Source organism: Sesamum indicum, linkage group LG12 (genome assembly GCF_000512975.1).
Source record: "Sesamum indicum cultivar Zhongzhi No. 13 linkage group LG12, S_indicum_v1.0, whole genome shotgun sequence".
NCBI lineage: Eukaryota > Viridiplantae > Streptophyta > Magnoliopsida > Lamiales > Pedaliaceae > Sesamum > Sesamum indicum.
Genome location: NC_026156.1, coordinates 5,267,121 through 5,290,574, shown reverse-complemented (window position 1 = coordinate 5,290,574; position 23,454 = coordinate 5,267,121). Strand labels below are relative to the sequence as shown.

The following is a 23,454-nucleotide window of genomic DNA, read 5'->3' as shown; positions in this document are numbered from 1 at the left end:
ATGCAGGAAATGGCGACGGTACTGATGGACTGATATCACGTCATATATATATGCATAATGATGCATAAAAATGGGAATGGATTTAGTCGATGTCAGTTTCCTGCAATGCTTCCCTGAGAGGTGCGGTCGAAAACAAGCGTAGAAGAGAATGGGTATTTGTCGGCAATGAAGCTCAAACAAGAAAAGTAGTCGGGTTGTTTCATAACCTATTTGTAATGTTTAGTTATGTTGGCCTCTTTTAGATTCAAATAATTTTTTTGTGTTTTTGTTTATGGTTGTTCTTATATGAAATTTTGGAGTAATATGTTTCTTTGTTCTTCAGTTTTTGAGCTTTGAATCTTCACCCTTCAATTGTTCATCAAGAATGCGACTGTTAGTTTTCAATTCATACTCGGGTTTTGCAGTTCCAGGATAACGTAGTTGTATATATGCGAGCATCTGCTGCAAACAGGGAAGATCAAGAAGACAGCGTCAAAACATCTATTATTACCAGTTCGATGATGTAGTTGTAATGAGATTTGACAATATTCAATCCAATTTATATATTTAAACCTAGTAATTAAGTCAAACATTATAGCTATCCAACGCCTATTATAATCAGAGTTTTCCATTTTCTAAACTATTACAAACCTCCTTTGTGCCAAGATTCATGATTCAGCTTCAGCGAACAATCACCATCTGCTTCAATCCTTCCACCCAACTCTCGGATTCATAATCAACAGATTTAACAAATCGACGCCAGGTTCAATCTCCTCCATGACCTCCAGCAGGCCCCCTCCTAAACTTCCTATATTGCTCACCAATTTCTTGGCTAAAGTGAATTTAAAATCAGTCGTTCACCCGACAACTTAATCGTTGCAACACAATTTCTTGAACCTTGTTTGAGTCAAGGTATACCAGAACCCTTTTCGTTTTCGAAGAAATGGTGTCCAAATTCATTCGTCAAGATGTGCTGCATACGTTTTCATGTCCTGTCTCGGACCTTCTGATGTAAGAGCTGGAAAATACGCATGGGCAAGGGATAAATAAGCTATGCAAAATTGTGGGTGCATAGAATTTGTAAGGAAGCTGTTTGATGAAGATGCTATTGATAACAGGGGCATGCATTGCTTTGAATTCTATGATGCATGCTTACTCTAAGCGTCGAAAATCCTATGCTGTGTTTTAAATTTTATGACAAAATGAAAGAACCAAAGCCTTAACCTGATGGACTAACCTTTCATGGTTTGTCCACTGCCTGTGTCAATTCAGTCCCGTTGACAAAGGAGTTTCCAGGAAACGACCAAAAAGATGGCCATGAAAGAAACCACAGACATTTTGTGTACACGGTGGGGTGGGCTACTGGAGAAGCATTATAAATCATAAACTCAATGCCCTTTGAACCAGATGCTAGGTTATGGGGGCAATTGTTGAGTGCTTGTAATATGCACCAAGGCCAAGTATGGCAGAATTTTTGCTCAAAAGGGTTGAGAAATATGCAGCCAGCAAATGCTGGAACTTATATATATGCAGCAGTGGGAGCATTTTCTTGGGATGGAGTCGTTGAAATGGGAGTTTCCACCAGAGATGGAGGATTGACGCAAACTTCTGGCTATATTTGGATAAAGAGAAAGAAATGGGCATATTCATGAGTATCGCATATTCATGAGTGTCGCACTGTCGAAGTGTTATTAATTCTCATCCACAGCCACAGGCAAATGATATATATGCCATCTTGGCTAATTTAGGATAGATTTCCAGTCATGATATATATCCACAAGTCAGGTCAGGTGCTGATCCGATGAATAGGATAGTTATGAATCCATATTTTAGTGAAGCCCACATCAGGACAGGCAGCAGCGGCCTTGACAATTGGCGGTTTGCAGTTACATCTTCATTGGGCACTAGAACCAAAGCCAGCATTGTTGTAACGTAAGGTGATAAAAGTGCTCCAAGCTAAAAAAAGCTGCTCTTCGCCCCCTGATGGGAACAAAATAATTGCAATTTTCAACTTTATCATTCTCACAGATGTCGTCTCTCCCCAGCTCGACATCAGAACTCTTGCAACTTACAGTCCACTTTTTCACCTTGAAATGGAAATGGAGACACCCCAAGATACCAATAATTAAGGTTGTCTAGGGGATAGTTTCGCAGCAAAACCAAAGCCACTGTATGGACATCATAGTATACAGATGGGAGAAAGAGACCATATTGATACAGATCATAAGATTATCAAAAAGGGATAGTTCATGTACATGTCCTACTTTAACCACAAAATTGATGTATCTTTCCTTCCTAATAATTGTTTAAACTGATGGTATAAGGAAAATCACAAGTTTTGCATTCATCCAAAAACCATAAGGAAAAAGTGAGGGCAGATATATTTGGTCACAAATGAGCCAGATGTAATTTTAGCGAATGTATTCAGCTCAGAACAGCTATCATGACACCACAGCGGCAGCACCTCGACTTTCATCTGGATTGAGCATTTCCAACCGCGGACGTTTCAAGGCTGAAATAGGAAAAAGAAGATTCAACTACAAAAAAAGAGGTAATTATGACGATCAACTAAAATTGAACTGGAAGGCATCTGCTAACATACAGATTCATATCTACCTAGCGGTGCATAAAGCAGTTGTAAACGAGTTAATCTCTCTGAAATTTCACATGATAGGGATGAGCTTTCCAGAGATCTACAACTCACTCATATATCAAAAGTGAAGCAACCCTCATTGTTCAAGGAGTTCCAAGAAGTAGATGTTGGTTTAAGCTACCCGCCTAGGTTTGTCTGCTAGTCTAAAGTTTAAATTGTAACCATGCTGAGAATGAGTTAAGGCAGAGCATGGAACATATTTATTACAATCAAGCTCGATAATGCCAAGGCCCAGGGATGACTCGAATTAGCTTGTAATAGAAGAACTTTACATGATATAAGGTCACAATCAAATGGTCACGGTAGCACAAGCTAATATGGAATTGTTAAAGTGCGACACTCCTACACCCATAATCTAAATTCTTCAACACAAAAAAACATTTCTCACACAACTGATGCAACAAAAACTAACTCATCTTCACAAAAGGCATGACTAGAGAAATAAGAAGCTCAACCTCTTGTCCCCTATCTCTTTTAGGAGTTTTATTACATCATTTGCAATCTCAAAATTTTTGGCATAGTTCTAGTGGTAGGAGATTTCAAAGAATATATATAACAAGCAATCAGATTAATCATTGCATAGCTGCACTTAGCCACCTGAGAAGTTGGAGCCCTAAGGAGAAAACGTATCAGCATAACACTGAAGATAGAACAAGTGGCAGATCCACAGACTCTAGTGTAACCTTGAAAATCATAAAAATAAAAAATGTAGACTTACATTTTATAGATGATCCAGCAAGGCATGTTAGCCTGGATTTGGTATTGGCCTCGGCTAGTGGAGTTGGCTTCCCTTTATTGGCCATCCGCACATCCCAAACCCGTATTACACCATCAGATGATGCAGACGCCACTATATACGGATCCTCTTCCTCTGAGCCACCGTTGTTCTTGGATAACACAACAATGCCTTTGACACGGGCGGCATGAGCATCTTCAATACTATATGCCACTTTCCCACTGGCTGTGTCCCACGCTGTAATATTCCTATCCTCTCCACCTGTAAACAAAATCCCGCTCTACCAAGAAAACGTAATAAAAAAAAAAAAAATTAGCATGGTCTGAACTCCTGATTGATTCCGATAAGTCTCTCATTAAAAGTTTGCAGGTAATCCCAGAATCAAGTTTCCGGATGTTATCTTATATTTATTTATCAGATAATTAAATTTCAGGGAGAAAAGAATAATTCTTAATCAAAATACAAAAAGGCTTCCTGGAGTAACAAAGTGATGTAATACTTTTTTCTGTATATATAAACTGATCCAATTAAAAAATCGAGAGAGGGGTATAGGACGTACAGCGCCAGGGGCAGCACAGAGGACTCTCTTTCTATTATCAAGCTCGACAATTATTTTCGCATCCTCGGATTCGTGAACACTGATTTTCTCATCGACAACCATGAAGAATTTTTCGCCAGTTTGATCAAACTGCACGACAGACGCCTCTTTACTCAACTTGCAGTAAAAACTACGCCTTCCCCTCACCAAATTGACCATCGCCAAGCAGTCATCATGGCCGACAGTCAAGGCTAACTTCCCGGAGGGATGAACAGTGAGTGAGTTAACAGCTTTTTTGTGTACTTTGAGGGTCTTGAGGTGTACAAAGGGGTCAGCATCGTAGATGGAGAGAGAACCCTCTGCGTCGGCGGCGAGGAGGTTGCGGGGGAAGGATGAGAGAGGAGGAGGGGAGAAGAATGAAAGAGAGGTGATTGAGGAGGAGTGGTGGAGGGAACCAATCTCAGAGGAGGAGGAGAGGTCGTAGATTTTGATGGTGTCGTCGTTGCCGCCAGAGACGGCGGCGGATCCAGCGACGGCGACGGCCTTGATGGTAGAGAGATGGGAGGGGAAGGAGAAGAGTGGGGTAAGGGTGAGGGAATGGGGGTGTTTCCGGGATTTGAGCTTGTAGCCCCAGATGAAGCGCTCGTAGGATCCCGCGACCAGACTCATCTTTGTTTGACAAAACCCTATTCGACGGAGATGCAACAAGGAAAAGGGTTTAACTCACTCTTTAATACCCAGAGAGGGCATTCTTGGAAACAAAAATATTCATAATTCAAAAACCAAAAGATAAAATCATCATCATAATCATAATAATTTCAAAATTAATAAAAACCAAAATGATGAATGTTGTTACTCTTATTATATTTTAAATTTTAAGACAATACTTACTCCAAAGATTATTACAATCTACACAACAATAATAGAGTTGCGTGTTTTAAGTTTTTGTTGACAAAAATTTAATAGTGGTACAAATACCCAATATATGATGGAACTTAAAATCTTGACCTCATTATTTTAAATTATGAAATCTGAATTTCGATTTCAACTTTTTTATTTAAAAAAAAAAAAAAGAATGAAAAAAGTTGTTACGGTACGGACAATGATCCATTCACATTCCCAATTCTGGATCTCCAATTCCCCCATCTTCTTTTTATTTATTTATATTAGTTTCCGTTTCTCACTTCCCGGCGCCGCCTATCAATGGGTGAACTCCAAATCCAACACCCCTTCTCTCTTCCACCTCCGCCGCTCCCTCCTCTTCCGCCCCCCTCCTCAACGCGCGACGACCCTGCCCCTCCGCGGCCCCCATCCCCTCCTTTCGATCCTAGCCGAAGTAACCCTCTCTCTTTTTGTGTGTTTTTTGATTTCTTGTTGATGATTCTTTTTGTTATTTTCCCATGCCCTATTTTTGTGATCTTGGTCCTATATACGTAATTCTTTTGAGTTTGATCATGGATTTTGCAATCTACTTTATGACGAGCGGTTTGAGTTTTGTCTCTCTTGTTTGCTTTGATGATTGGTGATCGATAGTAACTCTTTTGTACCCTCGATGATTCCTCTTATTCTGTACTTTGAAACTTTAGTTTTTGATTCATGTTTCTTGAATTTTGAAGTAGATCAAACGATTATAAACCTTGCTGATAAGCTAGGTTTTCGGGCTTTATATTTAACCGTCTCATTGACGAGAGATAATAGAAATTCAAAAGGAGATTTTTACAGGGCAGAAGTGGGTGGAGATTAGATGATAGTGTTGAAAGATTGATTTAGGTGAAGTAAGAGGTCTAGATAACTTCACGCTACTGCTGAATTCAACATTGGTTGCAATAACACTGTATATTCGTCAACCAAAACTTTGGAATATGGTTCTAGGAGAGAGATAATAAAGTCTCTGTAATTAACAATTTTTACCCGATTTGTATCTTATGCGGACCATCTTCTTGTTCTCTTGAAGTGATTGGTATCATTAGAAGGAAGGCCTTGATTAAAGACTTGGCAGCCGTATACCATGCAGAATGCCTCACATACTGCCAAGAACTATTGGAACTCCAGAAGAAATTAGATGAGGCAAGTAATATCACCTCACCTTAACGTCTCGCACCTTTACTTACACTCCACACTTTTTCACAATTTTAGTTTCTCAATGCCCACCTTTTGTATATAATGGAATCTCTTGGGATGCATATTACTGGCAAACCATGGTATCTGTTTTGGTCATTTTGTGGGTTCAACTTGGAAATTTTGATCACATCAAATGCACTAGGAGCATGTTTTTGAGTAGTTCATTGTCATATGGACTTCCTTTATGTTGTCTATCCATTTGTGGGATTTTGCTTCCAAACGACATACAGCCTGGTCAGGTACAGTCCAACTTGGGCCAGGTTCATCTTCTTAGTAGTCTAGATTGTGATGGATGTATAATAGTATTACTTTGATTGCCTCAGGTGGTAATATGGAAAATGGATATTCTGCACTCTGTTTCTTAAACTGAATAATCTGATGGTGGCCCAAAGTATACTGAAAGAAATTCCCCCTTCTGTTTCAGATCACCTTTGGCCTGGCTTTTGAAATTTGTAGAGGCTGTTTATTGACTTTTTCTATCATTTTCTTATTCACAAAAGCTACTGATAAGGAGCCAATTAATTATCACTCTTCTCTAATTTTCACCCAGGCCTGCTGCCAAAGCCAGTTGTTTGACCATTCATGTAGGTAAAGGTGCCTAGACTGTGGATCAAGGTAATGGCACATGGATTGAAGAAAGATATCAACAATCCAGTTTAAACTCCCATGAATTGTATGAAAGAGCATTTTTGTCTACTCTACACGTGCACCAAGACCCCTATTCACTAACTTTGTGTTTGGCTTATTGCTAATATGGTGTATACAACCACCCATTTGTCTAGCTTTAATGTAGTATAATGCGAGATTTTTTATAACACATATTTTGCTTTGCCTTCTATCTGCTGGTAATGCTTTCTTTAGGGGATTAATTTGTTTCAAAATACGTGCAGCCGTTTATAGACATAAAGGTCCCAGAGGAGCCGCGGAAAGAAACACCAAGACCCCCTAAACGCCTGAAAAAATCCCGCTAGGTAGCAGTACCAAGTTGAGACTGCTTGATCCTATTCCCTGATTTGTGCATGAACATTTGGCTTTAAAACTATTTAGCATTCTTTTACATTTCCTGCTTTGGTTACATGCTTGGCAGGGTGCATATGTTGATTCCTTGTGGGAGTTTGTTATGCCAATAGGTAGAAGGATTGGTCTTTCTTACCACTACACCCATTTAGCTTATGTTCAATGATTATTTGGATTTGTCAGAGGAAGCTATAGAGAGCTGCAGTTTATATGATGCCTAGTCAGTCGAGCTGTGATGCTGGAGCATAATATATCTGGTCTTGTGTCTTGCTGCAGCCTTGTGATGATGCTGGACTCTGAGATCTACTTAATTGAGAACAAATAGAACACTAACAGGCAAAGCCCAATTGTTTGAAGTACTAATTGTTTGATTTGTACCATAATTAAACGAACTTTTAGGTTATTGTTGTATTGAATACTGTTACTATGACACCATGATATTTGCAGCATAATGGGACCTACCAAGAGTGATGGGTTGTTAGCATCCTCGACCTTTTATAGGGGTTCAATTCATTAGGGAACAATTTGAAGACTGCTGTTTGGTTTTAAATGGATGGTTTCATTGTGAGTATCTTCATTACCGTTGGAGATGATCATTAGATAATGGCGTCTGCATGTTAGTCATGCACAAGTGCACTGTGTGTCTGGCCGCTCTTTGGGAGGAGTCATAGGCAAATGGAACTGCATTAAGTATCAAAATAATTGATAGTGTGGAAATTTATTGAGTTTTGACTATTCCAGTGAATTGCTTCGGAGTAATTGGGGATTTTTGAGAAGTGAGGGTCTTATCCAATTTGCGGGCAAATTGCACACGGAAAGCACGTGAAGAAGGGTGTTATTTCTTTATACCTTTTCTTTTATTTTTTAATTTTAATGCTCATTCTTTCTAAGCAGTTGTACTTTTTTCAGGATAAAATCCAAAGATTTTGCTAAGGGATTGCTAAACGTTTTAAGACATTTTTGATCAATTTGAAAAGATTGCCTCACTCATAAAGGTTGAAAGGCCCTACCATCAACACCCTTCGGTACGGGTGTACCCGTACTGCAAGTTCTTGGCAGTGTTCTTTCTGTTTGTCTCGCTAAACCTATTTTAAGAAAATTCTATATTGAGAATCCTAAAAGTCATTCTCCCCACCCAAACGTTTCTAGTCCAAAATTACCCAAATACATTTCACATTCTTAAATTTTTGTGTCTTGTTGGCATCTAAAGAAAACATGGATTTTGTGTTGGAATGTATTCCAACAAAGATTTTAACACTCTGATGAGTTTTGTTTTTGTAGCATCTTTAAAATGGGTCAAAATATGTTTGTTCATTTTTTTTTACATCGTATTTGTGTAATATTTTGTCTTAGACTTTGTATATATAATATATATACACACACATATATAAATATAATAAAAGAGACATATAAGTTGATAATGAACAATAATTTTTTTCTCCCAAAATACAATATACATTTATATATAAATATATTAAAAAGAGATATGATTTAATAATAACTAGTAATTGGATAAAATTCCCAATTACACAAAATTTTCAATTACTTCGATAAAAAGTAAGATCAATTTTCATCAAAATGGATGAAACAACAGAAAATTAATAAAAGTTTAGAAGTAAAATTATCAAAATCTTAGTTACATAACCACGGTCGGGAACCCAAAGAATGACCGGCCTGCAACTGCGAGTAATGGCCAGAGTTGGGGAGTTGGCTGGTAAAATAGCTATATAAATTATTTCAAAGCTGCTATTTCTGGATGGCAATTGGTTTGATGATGCGAAAGGTCTCTCTCATTATTCCACATTGATCCCTGTGGCTGTGGCAGCATGCAGACCTATTCATTTAAAACCGCTACAGTACGTAAGTGGTCGGATTACAACAAATTAACAATAATAATAATAATAATAATAATAATAATTGATTTTTGACATTTCTTGAACACCCTTTCCCCTCTGGCACCTCACCAAAAGAGGAAAAAGGACGAGGCTCAGAGAGAGACAACTCAGCTTTATTCGCCTAATTGTGATAGTTTCTTCCGAAATATATTGATTTAGAAATCACCACCATTATCTCTTCATTATTCAATTGCTGACAAAAATGGTGGTGCTACGTTCCTAAACCCCATTTACGAGTGCTATACATATATATATGATTGGTAATTGATATTATTAAGAAGGAAAAACCATTAGAATTACCTTGTAAATGAAGCTATGGGTCAAATTAAAGGAAACACTACTGTATGTCTGTATCTTTTGTTTCAGACTTGAGTGTTGGCGATGAAAAGTTGTATGATTATGTCAATTGGTCAAAAACTGCATGTGTCATATCCTGATCCATTAAAAAATACAAGGAAAAAGGAGAAAGGAAAAAAGCAACAGTATGTATGTATTTATGTATGTTGATAATCATTGATCCATCAGTGACATTTTTCTGTCCATCACCTCAACCCATTGTATGTTGCTCCAAAATTGCAAAAAAATAAACTTTAAGTCCCAAGTTGTTATTGGGGATCTCCGAGACTGATGAAATGAAACTTGTAGCGGTCCATGCATGCATTCATGACTTGTTATATATCATCTGGCAGGAAGCAAACTTTTGAGGTTGAGAGAAACATTATTAATGTTGATCACGAAACATACGTAATAATCTTGTTTGTTTGCCATGACCGGCAGTGAAATGCATCAAAATAAACATAAGCAGCAAGAGACATGAATAACATGGTCACCACCGAATACACTAATCACTGTAGCAAAGAAACACACACGCAAGTGCTATCCATTTGTTTTTCTTTTTCTTCCCCATGTTTCAAGACTCTATAAAGGCTTCCTGATTACCCATATGGTATGGTTTAGACATAATTAAACAGCAGTAGCTAACATAACCTAGTTATGCATACATATATTTGTTATGTATGAATTCCATATATACTCCCTTCCCCAAAAGGACAGATATATATATGAAATGCAAAGGAGCAGAGTGCAGATTAAAGCCAGAGAGCTCCGGCGTCTCTGAGAAGAGGGACCAGAGTGCCATTAATGTGGCAGGCCATGACCGACTCGATTCCACCCAAGAACTTTCCACCAACAAAGACTGCCGGCACCACCAGCTGCGGCTGGACTCCAGCGGCGCCGGACAGACGGAAGAGGAGGGCGTGGATGTCGGTGCCTGAAGCATCGCGGTCGAGCTCCACTATGGTGGGGCCGACGCCTAGACCAAAGAGGAGCTGCTTGACGACGTGGCACATGCAGCAGCCGGTGATGGTGAAGACCACGACGGCGTTATTGGAGACCAAAGCGGTGAGCTTGTCGTACACAGGCAGGGATTGGACAGCGGCGGTGGTCCTGACAGGCGATGGTAACTCCTTGATGACCTGCATTTTTGAGGAACTGATCCTTGCCTCTTGGTTAATGGTAGAGTAGGTAGGTAGGTAGGAGCAGGGGGTAAGAAGAAGAGAAATCAAAGAGAATGGGATATTATAATCAAGAAAGACTTGTTTGGACCACTATATATATATTACTCCAAAAGAATTACAGCTCTGAAAATGGAGATGAGAAAACAAGAGAGTACGTAGGTACACACTAAACAAACCCAATTATTATTTACTTTATTAGTTTTCAGAAAAAGGAAAAAAACACACCACATTAATTTTATGTCGAATGAGGGGTACAGACTTAGCTGTAGTGTGCCTGCACCCAACCTCTGCCGCCCCTTCATTTCTCTATTCATTACTATTAGGAATAATTCATTCTCAAGGATTAAATGATGATATCTTAGTTTTCACCATCATTCTACTCTACCTATATATATATATATATACCTTTCTTCTGTGTATAATGTATTATAAAACCAAATACTTGAAATGGCTCATTTTTTGTGGTAACTACATTATTAACAATATAATGCCAATTAATGTTACAAAACAAATATAATATATAATGAAGGGATTGGGATGGGAAATGTTTAGGGCATGAGTGAGTTGAAAATGGAAAGGGTTTGAGTGTGAGTAAGAGGGTATACCATAGTTTTGAGTCCAGGTGTCTCCCTTTTCTTGAAACAAATGTATTTTCCATATAACAGAAACAAACTGCAGTTAAGAGTCACTGAAATTACGTGACAATGAATTCAATATACATTACATACATACATTCATATGTATATGCATTAGAGAGAGAGAGAGAGAAGTAGGAGTGAGAGGTGTACTTGATTCCACAGAAGGCGTGACCAAGAGGAGAGGATCATCATCATCATCATCATCCCAATGATCAATGATCATCATCAGAGGACAGGACGCCCTCCTACATTTTACCTCCCTCTATTCTTTCTTTTTTCTATTTCTATATGTAAAAAAAGAATCTATTCATTACCACATATTTAATACATACAAAATTACATCCACATATGAATAAGTAGAATTTTTATTCAAAAACATGATTGTAATATTAATTTGGATTAATTATAATTAGAAAAAAGTGATTGAGACCAATCAGAGAGTGGATAAACATAAACCCTAATTGAAACCTTCAAAAAGTACCGACAAGCCGACAAAGCAAAGCCTTACACGCGGTCGTTTGACGGTCAGAGAGCTGAACATTTTTCTCTCTTTTTTCCATTTTCTGTTTCTGAGCTGAAGATTTGTTTTAATGCGCTCCGTCCATATTAGCAGACAGAAGAGTCACGACGACGTCATCTGCGACAGTAACGGCGTCTGATAATATGCCTTTTTCTGTTGTTGCCTCTGTCAAATTCTTCACCCTTTCATCATTTCTCCCATACAATTTTAAACGACGCGTTTGGGTGATGGTACAGTTCTGAGGCCCAAGATCCAATAGGACCCAGCCCATTTACATCCTTATGGATTTTATTTTATATAAGCCCACTAAAGTATTTCTTCGGCCCAATACTCAAACGAGGGGGAAAAAGTAAAAAAGGGACAAGAGGCAATTATATTTTATTACGGGTAGAATTTCATTAAAAACAGTAATTATCACAAATTATGTCACATCAGCATAATGCTAATTTCATTACTAACAGAAGATGAAAATAGTAGTTAATATTTTTATAGTGGGTTCATTTACAACTCTTCTATGCTCATTATGGATTGTGATGGTTCTCTAACAAGAATAATCTGGACACTTTATTCAAGAAAATGATAGGTGAGATGACAACCAAAATCTAGCTTACTTTGTTAACCGATTTTAGTAGCACTATTATTATTATTTCACGAAAGTTGAGCTAATCCTAACTAAAGACACGAGATGGATCAATAATTGTGTAGGTACCCGAAAATTTTCAGTTAAAGAAAAGAAGGTGGAATGGAGATTTTGATGTAAATGGAAGAAGAGAGGAAGAATCCAAATTTGAGATGATGTATGGAGGGGGGAGAGGCATGCAGATGCTGATACAGATGCAGTTAAGGGCGGGGCACAGAATCTTACAAAGACATCAAACGACAAAGTTGTCAATCACCCCTCTTTTTTTGGTCCCCATTCCGCTCTACCTTTGCACCTGTCACATGATCCACTTTCCCCCCCTCAAATTTCAACACTTCAATTTACGCCTGAAATTCTTCATTTATTTCAATGATTCCACATAAAGGAAAAGAAGAAAAACACAACCTTTGGATCCAGATAATATTTTTTAATACAAAAATATATTGTAGTTATATTATTACACTTTATGGTGAAATATGCTCCACCATAAATATTTGCTAAATAATTAATTAATTCCCATAAGCGAATAATATAAGGAGATGGATGAGGAACAGAACAAACACTTTACTTAATGTGGGGGAGACTAATTTGTAGCAGCATTCAATTCCCCATCTTCTTACAATCATCATACATGTAAGTTGAGTTAGGTAAGGAAAGAGATGGCATAAATTGTTTCTCTCTTTTCTCTTCTTAAATTCCACATTCTATCAGATTTTAATTTTTGGTAACTATATATATACCTTTCTTTTAGTGTTATTTATATTAAATTGATGTCCGCAAGAAAATTCAAATACGACCCTTATTTTCTGTGTAGTGTTAATTCTTATGGCACGTGGTGATTTCATTACGTATCTATGTAAAACATCTGCAGTCGGAAAGTCAATTTGGTGATAATCTGTGGCCATTTACATACATCCACCTCACACTTAAGACAGCGTTGACCATATGACTATTTGCCTTAAACATACATAAACCACTCAAGAAATCGGATGTCAGCATTGACTAATTGATCGTATTAATAATAATTTTTTCAAACAAATAATGTTAAAAATATTAAAAACACACACATGCATACACTGTCTTGGTCATATACATTAGCACAAAGCATACATGCCGTGACCATTTTGACAACCATATAATTCAAAGTTTATTAATTATTTCGAGTAAGACGTTAAGACTCTTTTTGGCTTGGCTGATGTTTAATATTGTATTCACATAATTATTAATTGGATATCATCAAATTTATACCTATCTTATAAGATTCTAAAATAATAAGTAGTCATAATAATGAGAGTGGGGTATGTAAAAGAATATATGCATAAATGGGAGGACATGTCACGTTAATGCGTTTGAATTATTGAACTGCGCACTCAATTTTTAACATAAGGCAACTGATTGGGTTGGCTCATTTATAAATACTCTGACTTTCTGGTCTATATATTTGCTATTTATGTGGAAATTCAATAATATGCAAAATTTTACAAGATTGGTCGATGATGGAAAATCATAGTTATAGCTACAGGCACAGCTGATCCAAGATTCCGAATCATTAATTGCTAAAACAAGAATTAATGTAATTTAATGATGAGTAGTTAAGTATTAGCAAAAGATGGAGTTATGTTGATAATTATATTGATTACTAAAAGGTTCTAAATTTAAGTAGCATTAAATCCCTAATTATTAGTAGTTTATTAGAAAGATGATGAGGTGGGGTGTGTGTCTGAATAGAAAGTCAATGTTTGTCTTATAACTGGTGGTAATAATTTAGAAGTGTTGGTATGATTAAAACTGGATTATGCTGACTTAATTACGTGTTAGAGAAAAGCAGAAGATCTTCCATGGAAAAGAAAAACGAAAAGTTGCTTTTTCCGGATGCTGTTTATCCTGTCTGTTAGTGAATCTGCAGGTTGGAAGGTAGATTAATTAACCTTAATATTATTCTGAAAGAATTATATGTATTAAAGTGCTTATCCCAAACAAATTAACACATACGATCATGTAATAGTTTCTCCACTCATCTCTCTCTCTCTATATATATATATGCTACCTCATCTCAATTCTCAGTCTTCACAAAACACACACACACTCTCTCTCTTTCTCTCTCTGTGAACACACACACAGACACAGTACTAGGATATATATATATATATATATAAGAGAAATGGAAGGAGGTATACATAGTAGTGGTGGAGGAGTAGACAGCACAGCTTTCAAAGATTGCTTATCACTGGCAAAGAAGAACCCTTTTGTTCTCCGACTTGCTTTCTCTGCTGGCATTGGTGGCCTCCTCTTTGGCTATGACACAGGTTCTTACTTTCTTTCATCATCATCATCATGCATACAATATATATACACACACCACAGCACAGATTTCATATGTAATTCATACGTTAATATTCTCCTTTTTATTATTTCTTGGAGTGTGAGTGTGAGTGTGTGTGTGTGTGTGTGTGTGCAGGGGTGATATCTGGTGCTCTTCTGTATATCAGAGATGATTTCAAGTCTGTGGACAGGGAAACTGTTTTGCAGGTAGGCGCACTTAGCTAGCCCCGTTGGAATTCTAGAATGTGATCATCACTCTTCTGAATTTGTTTGAACCAGGATGTTTATCCTTATCTTCATTTTTGTGGTTTCAATTATTTACGGCAAATTATTATTTATTAAGTCTATCTACATACTTCTCATATTAAAACCCAGCCACTGCCATGAAATGCAATATTTATATGCACATAATTATATAGATATAATACAAATTTTAAAAATTAAAATTAATATATATAATTAAAAACACGAGCGGAAATCAAAATAAATATGATAGTATATTGGTGATTAAAAAAATACTATAAACTATTTAAAATAATTAATTAATTATATTCATACAAATATTTAATATTATAATCGTTATTTTAAATTTAACATTAAAATATCAGCAAGTGTCAATTGCAAATGAAAAGTATCCGTTTCTTCATAATGTTTCCTCATGTGTTTTTAGTTAGTTTTGACTTGATGCAGTCAATTTTCATTTTTACTTGTTATGCATCTAAAATAAAATTCCGGGATTTCAGCACCTTTTTACGGTATAGGAGAGAGAGCTTAAAACACTAACGTTGTATCGCGTCAAAATTTTGTTCATTATACTGAAAATTTTTGTCCAAATCAAATTTAGTTTAATTAAATCAATCATAAAATAAGTGTGATACATTTAATATATTATTGGTCACTTTTTGTGAACTGTACATTAATCACAAAACAAGTATATTATAATTGCTATATAATTTATTCATGTTCCACCAAACTCGATTTGAGTTAAAATTTCCCTCATTATATTTATACATTCAAGTAATTTATCATGATCATATCATCTACAAACATCAAGACACATTTTAATTCTTTTATCAAAAATTAACATTCTGTTCAAATTTGTAGAAATGTATTATCAATGTTGCTTACAATACTTGAAATATCTTTTTTGTCTAAATTAAGCATCTTAGTTTATACAACTGCTGACCAAACAGGAGAGCATAGTGAGCATGGCTGTAGCAGGAGCCATCATCGGGGCGGCAATTGGCGGCTGGTTGAATGATAGATACGGGAGGCGGACTACGATTCTCATTGCCGATTTCCTGTTCTTCGTGGGCGCAGTTCTCATGGCTGCAGCCCCAAATCCCTCTCTTCTGATCGTGGGCAGAGTATTTGTCGGGCTGGGCGTGGGGATGGCCTCCATGACTTCTCCACTTTACATCTCTGAAGCTTCTCCAGCTAAGGTCAGAGGTGCACTTGTTAGCACCAATGGATTTCTCATTACTGGTGGCCAGTTTCTCTCTTACCTCATCAACCTCGCTTTTACTAAGGTAATAGTTAATCAACTGATACAGATCAGTTTAAGGCAAAAATTAAGAAAAAAGAACAAAAAGGTTGCCAGAACTAATTAAACTTTAGTTTGGATTTAAACGAATCAGGCGCCGGGGACATGGCGATGGATGCTTGGAGTGGCCGGAGTGCCAGCTCTGCTGCAGTTCATTCTGATGCTGCTCCTTCCTGAATCACCCCGTTGGCTTTACAGAAAGGGCAGAAAAGAGGAAGCTGAAGCAATACTGAGAAAGATATACCCATCTCAAGAAGTTGATGCTGAAATACAAGCCCTTAAGGAGTCCATGGAAAAAGAGCTTCTCGAAAACGAGGCATCTGAGAAAGTCAGCTATGTGAAGCTACTGCGGACAACTACAGTTCGAAGAGGGCTCGTAGCCGGCGTAGGGCTTCAGGTGTTCCAGCAGTTTGTGGGCATAAACACTGTGATGTATTACAGCCCCACCATAGTTCAGTTGGCTGGTTTTGCATCTAACCAAACAGCTCTCCTCCTCTCACTCGTGACTGCTGGACTAAATGCTTTCGGCTCAATTGTTAGCATATATTTCATCGACAGAACGGGAAGAAAGAAGCTCCTGGTTATCAGTTTGTGTGGCGTTATAATTTCACTAGGCCTATTATCAGCTGTATTTCATGAAACCACCTCACACGCACCACCCGTCGGTGCAAACGAGACGTCTCACTTTGATCCATATACCTGTCCTGACTATCGTTTGGCAGGACCCTCGCCCATTTGGGACTGCATGAAGTGCTTGAAAGCTTCATCTCCGAGTTGTGGGTTCTGCTCATCATCCGAGAATAAGGTACAGTCCTCTAATGACATCTGTTTGTCATTATAGCTGAGTTGCATGTGATGTATCGCTGTGCTGCATGTGATGTGAAATTTTCTTTCTGCAGTTGCTTGCCGGGGCATGTCTGATTTCCAATAACACGATCAGGGATGTTTGCCATGGAGAAAACAGGGCATGGTACACGAGGGGTTGCCCCAGTAGTTTTGGATGGTTAGCACTAATTGGCTTAGCCCTCTATATCATATTCTTCTCTCCTGGAATGGGGTCAGTTCCGTGGATTGTCAATTCTGAAATATACCCTCTCCGTTTTCGTGGCATCTGTGGAGGAATAGCTGCTACAGCTAACTGGATATCGAACCTTATTGTGGCGCAGTCTTTTCTATCCTTAACGGAAGCAATTGGGACATCATGGACTTTCCTTATATTTGGGGTTATTTCTGTTGTGGCTTTGTGCTTCGTTCTGGTTTGTGTTCCTGAAACCAAGGGCCTTCACATTGAAGAAGTGGAAAAGATGTTGGAAACGAGAGCTTTGCAGTTGAAATTCTGGGAGAAAAGGTCAGATGTCCTAAAGAAAAACCAGGAAGTATGAAGCAATAGGCTTGTTTTAGAACCAGAAACCCTAAGGCATGTTTAGATAGTTTGTGAAGAGGTCGTGCAGCATTTCTGCTGATAGTTTACTCAATAATTATGATAAGATTTAGCTCCAGCTATCAAAATCAGTTACAAGCATCCATGTGGGAAACAGTATTTGCAAATTGCAGAAAAGCCAGCCTCTCAGGCAGCAAGCGTGTAGCAATAGACTGTCCGGTATCAGGATCAAAGAAAACACTATGTAAACTCTACTTGTTATCTCAAAAGGAGACGACCACATGTAAAGGCACAACAAAATGATATACAGCCAGATCCATGACTTGTATAATTATTCCAACCGCAGACTCATAATCTGAGCTAAATTAACGTAAAGGACAAATACTTAGGCAATATGCTCAGCAAGACTGAGAATCTTGAGATGCTTTTTTTTCCTTAATTCGTGAGGAACTGGGCCAAACACTCTTGTGCCTATTGGCTCACCTTGCTTGTTGATGAGTACAACAGCATTGTCGTCAAACTTGACTTCGCTCCCATCGCAACGACCCCTTTGCATCGCAGCACGAACTACAACAGCATAATGAACATCTCCTTTCTTCACTTTCCCACCCACATGCGCCTCCTTGACTGATGCAACTATTACGTCCCCCAATCTTGCTCCTTTTCTTCCCTTTAATGCCTGTATGCACATGACCCTTTTAGCCCCAGAATTATCCACCACTTTGAGATTGGTCCTCATCTGTATGAATGTCCTTTGTTGCTGGAGGAACACAAATCCAAAGTCAAATAAGCCCCAACTTCAATCACCAACCATGGTAAAATCATTTCCAGCCATATCTACATAAATAACTAACAAACAAATTCTCTTCTATAGTTCAAAAGTCTCTAGTTTCTTCAGCTCACTCATTATACATCCATCTTTTATGCCATGACGTGCTTTCCGAGATTACTCGATACAAACACATCATACTGTCACCCTTAAATTTTGTCAAATTTCAGAGGAGCTGACTTACCATTTTAGGATAGTTACGGCAACTAAACAGGGCCAATGCAGAAAATACACGATTAAAGATACTTAATGCATTTAATTTATTGTCAGACCAGTTGGCACGAACAAAATGAAGTTCCCTGACTAAGCTGAGTTCAGACAATCAACAACCATGTTTGTCGCTGAGAACTCTCAAAAGGTTAATGGTAGTAATACTCATTATGAAAAAGGTTTATGATGCTTTCAACACAAAAGAATGAAAGAAATGATAATCAATATTTAACACAACAGATGATGTTGAGTGAGAATTAGATAATTAAATAGGAAAAATTAAACCTTAACACATACACAATCAAAAGAAAACAAATAGAAAGCACTTCTATTAATACATAAAGAACCAAGATAAACAATACTAACTTGAGATAAGAAATCCATATGTGTCAGCTCAGAAGCTGTCCTGCTTGCCCCAAAAGCATTGTTGCTGAGGCCTCCTAGAATTGAACGACCAACTGATGATGCATACCGCAATGCAATGAGAACATTAGTTACAGGAAGTTGAAAGATTACCATCACCTTAGAAGAGAAAAAAAACAAAGGATAGCATGCAAATATTATGATTGCGGGAGCTTGCATATGTAAAAGGTAGCCGATCGCTATTCACCATATTGACGAAAAAGGAAAATGGATGTGAATATCAAAAGCTCAACAGAAATAAGAGCCGAAGAATGGTGCACTTGATCTTTTGGTGTGGAACACTATAACAAGGTTGTAGTGGATTCTACTTAATGTTTAGATATCAAACACCATATCATAAATAAATACACTGAAATTTTAGATTTACCAACTGTGCCAGTTATTCTGTTATTTCTAGAACAGTCATTTCAGTTCTACCATCTTTTTTAAGCTAGAAATAAGAAAGCATGGACACATTAGCAAAAATAAAACCAGAAAACAAAATGTCTTCCTCTTTTATCAAGAAATGTAAACATTGGCACTTGCCATGAACAAGTATGGAGAGAAAACTCAATCAAGTCGAAACTTCACAAGATATACATACCACGAAACAGTTTAGAAGAATTAGAAGCAGCCATATCAGGGTTTTTCGATGAGAATTTGAGTAGAAAAGGCAAACTCTGTTTCCTTCCCTGCTAATTTCAAGAAAATGCAGAAAAAATCAGTCGCCAACTTCAATGGAGAAGAAGGAATCTGTTATGAACCCAGAAAACTGTAGGTAAAAACTTGAATAAAATTGCAGCAGAATGGAGGTGGGAAGGAGAGAAGAAAGAGATGAGAGGAAATTCAGAAATTTTACTAATTGATAATGGTCTTCCTTACAACATTACAACTCTTTTACAAACAATTCTCAAAGCAGACAAAAGTGTAAAGATTAAACAAAGAATTAAAGAATTCTCAAAGCATGTAATTTTCTCTTTTGCCCGATAACAAAGTATTACGAGTACCACTAGCGGTGGCAACGAGTCGAGCTCGACCATGAGCCGATGAATTAAACAAGAATCCAACAACAAGATTTAAACAAATCAATGTGCCCCTGAATCCGATTAGTATGATAATAGAACTTTAATCTTACATATAAACTGCTACAACAGTCATGAACTTTCACAGCTTTCACCCTTTCTTCAACTTGTTTTGGTTATAGAAAATAGAAGATACTAAAAACACACCCAAACCCAAGAAAAAGAAGAATAAGTAAAATGCAACAGAGAAAGAAGGATTACCTCGTTGCCGTCCTCGTCGCCGCCTCGTTGCCGACTTGCCGTCCTTGTTGCCCGTGAGTTTGGGGCTAGGGTTCTAAGACATGGGTTTGGGGAAGAAATGAGAAAGGAGAAAGAATGAAGATAGAAAGAGAAAGAGAGAAAAAGGAAGAAACGAGTACAAGAGAGAGATAAGAGATGGGTTTTTGATTTTATTATTATTATTATTATTATTATTTTAAATTATGAAATTGAATTATAAAATTTTTATATAGATATAATTTAAATTAATATATGTTCACAATCTGCAAAATTTATATATTTATAAATATTAGTATAACATTGATGTAACTATCATCTTACATTATTGAACAACATAGGTTAATCGGGCCATCAAAATTCAAATCGGACAGTTAGATATGATCAAACTTACAGAAAAGTACGTTTGGTAAAGTTTTAGACTTATTGGATATACGATTGTCGAGAAATCGTACTCGAAACATAAGAGTAATCATTCAAAACGGTGTATCATTGGATCAGGCCATTTAAATCATATCGTCCGATATGATCTAATGGACACAGTCTTATATATATTTAAATTTCGTATCAATCGGGTGCCCGAATTTTAAAATATTATAATTATTGATTAAACTTTTCAATCCATTATATATATAATTTTTAGATTAATTCATAGGAATTACTAAATTTTGACATAAATTTATAAATAATAAAAAATCAGAAGTGAATTACTTGTCAATTTAAGAAAAATATAACTTAATACAAATATATATTAAAATATAACATAAGTTGATATATGTTATACTAAACAATAATTTTAATTACAAAAAAATATTATAATTTACTAAGTTGTTGATTAAATTTATTTTTATGTAAAGATTAAATGTATAAATAAAAATACCATAATTTATTATTATCCAAAATAAAATGATGATATTGATTAATAATTATAATATATGGTCAATTTTGATTATAAAATTGATCAATATTAAATATAAAATTAAATATATAAAATTTTAAAATATATATATATATATATAAAAGGCCAGCTCGCGAGCTAGTGAATACATACAACTTAGCTCGAATTTTTTGAGTTCGAGTCAAGTTCAAAATCGAGCCGACTCAACTCATCTCCCACCTCTAAGTGTGGTTGATGACGGCAGAGGTGGCGCGGCCAGGGGGGGTTTTTGGAGAGAGAGTGGGCAAAAGATTGGTAAAGACAAACACTAGACCAGATCAGTTTGGGCTGGATAGCTTAGCTATCCAGACCTGGAAAGTCAAATTGACATATATTAGTGGACCAATTTACCTGAAAATAAATCCAGTATCCTTAATATGGCTTGGGCCAAACTTTTCTGTACATTTTGAGCTATGTATTTCTATCTGGGCTTAGACTTCAACTTTCACTTCTTCATTCCTCGTTTCTCCCTTTCGTAAAAATAAAAAATAAGATTCCTCTTTTTTTGGTACATAAATGTTTAGATGATTCGATTCCGATTATCACCACGATCAAGGGTAAATTTTAATATTTACAAATTATTCATCAATTCAGTGTAAAGATGGATTCAAGAAGGTTTAGTTTTGTAAATTTACTAATCTTGATAATATAACAATGAGAACCCAATTCAATGCATGAGTATAATTTTTTTGGCCCTCAAAAATTTCATTTCTGAATTCACCTTTATGCAATATTGAATTAGATATAACTCATCGTTAATATACCTTCACCATGTTGAATTACTTCTACTCTAACTAAGCCCCTTTTTTTAATAATATTAGTACTCGTTGTTAGAAACACAACCATGGAAAAATTTGGAGGGAGAAAAATATAGAGCAGTGGGTGAGAGGACAAAAATTATAAAATTACTATTATGACCAAATTTAGTTTGAAGGCAAGAAATAAATTTAAAAATAAATTTGGTTATTAAAAAAAAGATTTTTTATATATATAAATTATTGATGTATTCATGTTATATTATGAGTTGAGACCCGATTTTATGGCGAAACTTATAATGGCATTATCTGTGGAAGAATTACTATAATTATCCCATGGAAAAAGAAAGAAAAGGGACCATCACAGACAGTTTTTGACTCAAGCAAAGGCTGATAACTTTGTAAAGTACGAATTTCGGCCTTCTTGATTTAGATAGCGCCCGCATTCAGTCTTAAAAGTTTGGGGAAAATTATCGTATTAATTGATGTATGTATAGTACACACTACACACCCAACTGGACATGTGCAGAATCCCTCTGCTACAGCTCAAACACTTAACACCATTTTGTTTAACTTACTCATCCCACTTAAATGCCAATAAAACTCAAATTTCATCTATTTTGCCGGCCTCAAAGTTGAAGGATTGAATTTGGTAGGTTCCTATGTGTCTTCTTTCTCTTTTTTTTTATATAGGTAAGAGCAATGAAATATTTTGTTAGAAGGAAGGTTCCTAAACGGATCTTGGGACAAAATTATTGAACATGATAATGTGTAATACAGCCTTTGACTTGTACACAGTGATAATGAAAGGCAAATGCAGCAGGAAATGTGGGGATTTTGACTGCGGAATCACAACACCACACCCAGAATGATTTTCAGCAAAATGTCTCACTACCGCTACGATGATTGTCTCCTCACTTGTCTCAATTTCTTCACTTTTTTGCTTCTTGCACTAATAATACTTCTCCATAATTCATATTACTTTACTTTAGGGGTGGCAGCGATATGGTATGGGGTAGGTTGGCATAAGTTGGGACCTCACACTATCAGTCCGACATGGAATCGGGACCCGTCCTGTCCCAACACAAAATTCATTGGGATAAATTTGATGCCATTTACTTAGTCTTGATTATTATTGAAGCAAAATTTAAAAAAAAAAAAAACTAATAAAAGATATTGTCTCACAAACAGATAGAATATATATATATATATACTCAATTATATAGCAATCACAAATAATATCATATTTTAATTGTTCATTAAGATTATATATCACTAACGACTTCTTTATTTCATATCGAAGATTATTTAATTTTTAGATATTCTTTTTGTTCATAATTAATTCATAATATAAATTACTCTTTGTTTGAGTTTGTTTTTAAGATTTAATTTATTTTTTAGTGAGGTCTCGATGTTTTATATTATATTATTTTTTAGGACAGGGTCGTAATTTATTGTGTTTTATATATTTTATAAAATAAAATTAGTAAAAGAAAAGGGTGGTAATAGTAGAAGGAGAAAGA

General features: G+C 36.4%; 4 protein-coding genes across 14 annotated transcripts; 2 read left to right on the top strand and 2 right to left on the bottom strand.

Annotated features, from left to right (window-relative positions):
- On the bottom strand, window positions 2,173-4,628 carry LOC105175748 (p21-activated protein kinase-interacting protein 1-like). Its single transcript, XM_011098311.2, has 3 exons — window positions 3,928-4,628; window positions 3,351-3,648; window positions 2,173-2,491 (listed from the first exon to the last, which is right to left on the bottom strand). Exons 1-3 carry the CDS (start codon window positions 4,573-4,575, stop codon window positions 2,421-2,423), a joined length of 1,017 nt encoding a protein of 338 aa, XP_011096613.1. The 5' UTR covers window positions 4,576-4,628; the 3' UTR covers window positions 2,173-2,420.
- LOC105175747 (uncharacterized proline-rich protein) lies at window positions 4,987-7,615 on the top strand. Of its 9 annotated transcripts, none has more exons than XR_002288125.1 (5): window positions 4,987-5,242; window positions 5,861-5,973; window positions 6,578-6,642; window positions 6,918-6,998; window positions 7,228-7,615. XR_002288125.1 is itself a non-coding variant. In XM_020698195.1 (4 exons), exons 1-3 carry the CDS (start codon window positions 5,110-5,112, stop codon window positions 6,996-6,998), a joined length of 327 nt encoding a protein of 108 aa, XP_020553854.1. In that variant the 5' UTR covers window positions 4,992-5,109; the 3' UTR covers window positions 6,999-7,011; window positions 7,228-7,615. The 9 variants fall into 9 exon arrangements, 5 of the variants coding, with proteins under 5 accessions (XP_020553854.1, XP_011096611.1, XP_011096610.1 ...); XR_002288123.1 differs by having other exon boundaries at window positions 7,115-7,615; XR_002288124.1 differs by having other exon boundaries at window positions 6,918-7,001; window positions 7,115-7,615.
- LOC105175744 (probable inositol transporter 2) lies at window positions 14,245-17,782 on the top strand. 2 transcript variants are annotated; one of them, XM_011098300.2, is made up of 5 exons: window positions 14,245-14,560; window positions 14,713-14,783; window positions 15,770-16,105; window positions 16,214-16,924; window positions 17,019-17,782. In XM_011098300.2, the coding sequence occupies exons 1-5, from the start codon at window positions 14,416-14,418 to the stop codon at window positions 17,499-17,501; spliced, it is 1,746 nt and encodes a 581-aa protein (XP_011096602.1). In that variant the 5' UTR covers window positions 14,245-14,415; the 3' UTR covers window positions 17,502-17,782. The 2 variants fall into 2 exon arrangements, with proteins under 2 accessions (XP_011096602.1, XP_011096603.1); XM_011098301.2 differs by having other exon boundaries at window positions 14,416-14,560; window positions 14,676-14,783.
- Window positions 17,660-20,381, bottom strand: LOC105175745 (50S ribosomal protein HLP, mitochondrial). 2 transcript variants are annotated; one of them, XM_011098302.2, is made up of 4 exons: window positions 20,225-20,381; window positions 19,546-19,633; window positions 18,906-18,997; window positions 17,660-18,260 (listed from the first exon to the last, which is right to left on the bottom strand). In XM_011098302.2, exons 2-4 carry the CDS (start codon window positions 19,577-19,579, stop codon window positions 17,886-17,888), a joined length of 501 nt encoding a protein of 166 aa, XP_011096604.1. In that variant the 5' UTR covers window positions 19,580-19,633; window positions 20,225-20,381; the 3' UTR covers window positions 17,660-17,885. The 2 variants fall into 2 exon arrangements, with proteins under 2 accessions (XP_011096604.1, XP_011096605.1); XM_011098303.2 differs by having other exon boundaries at window positions 19,546-19,636; window positions 20,225-20,380.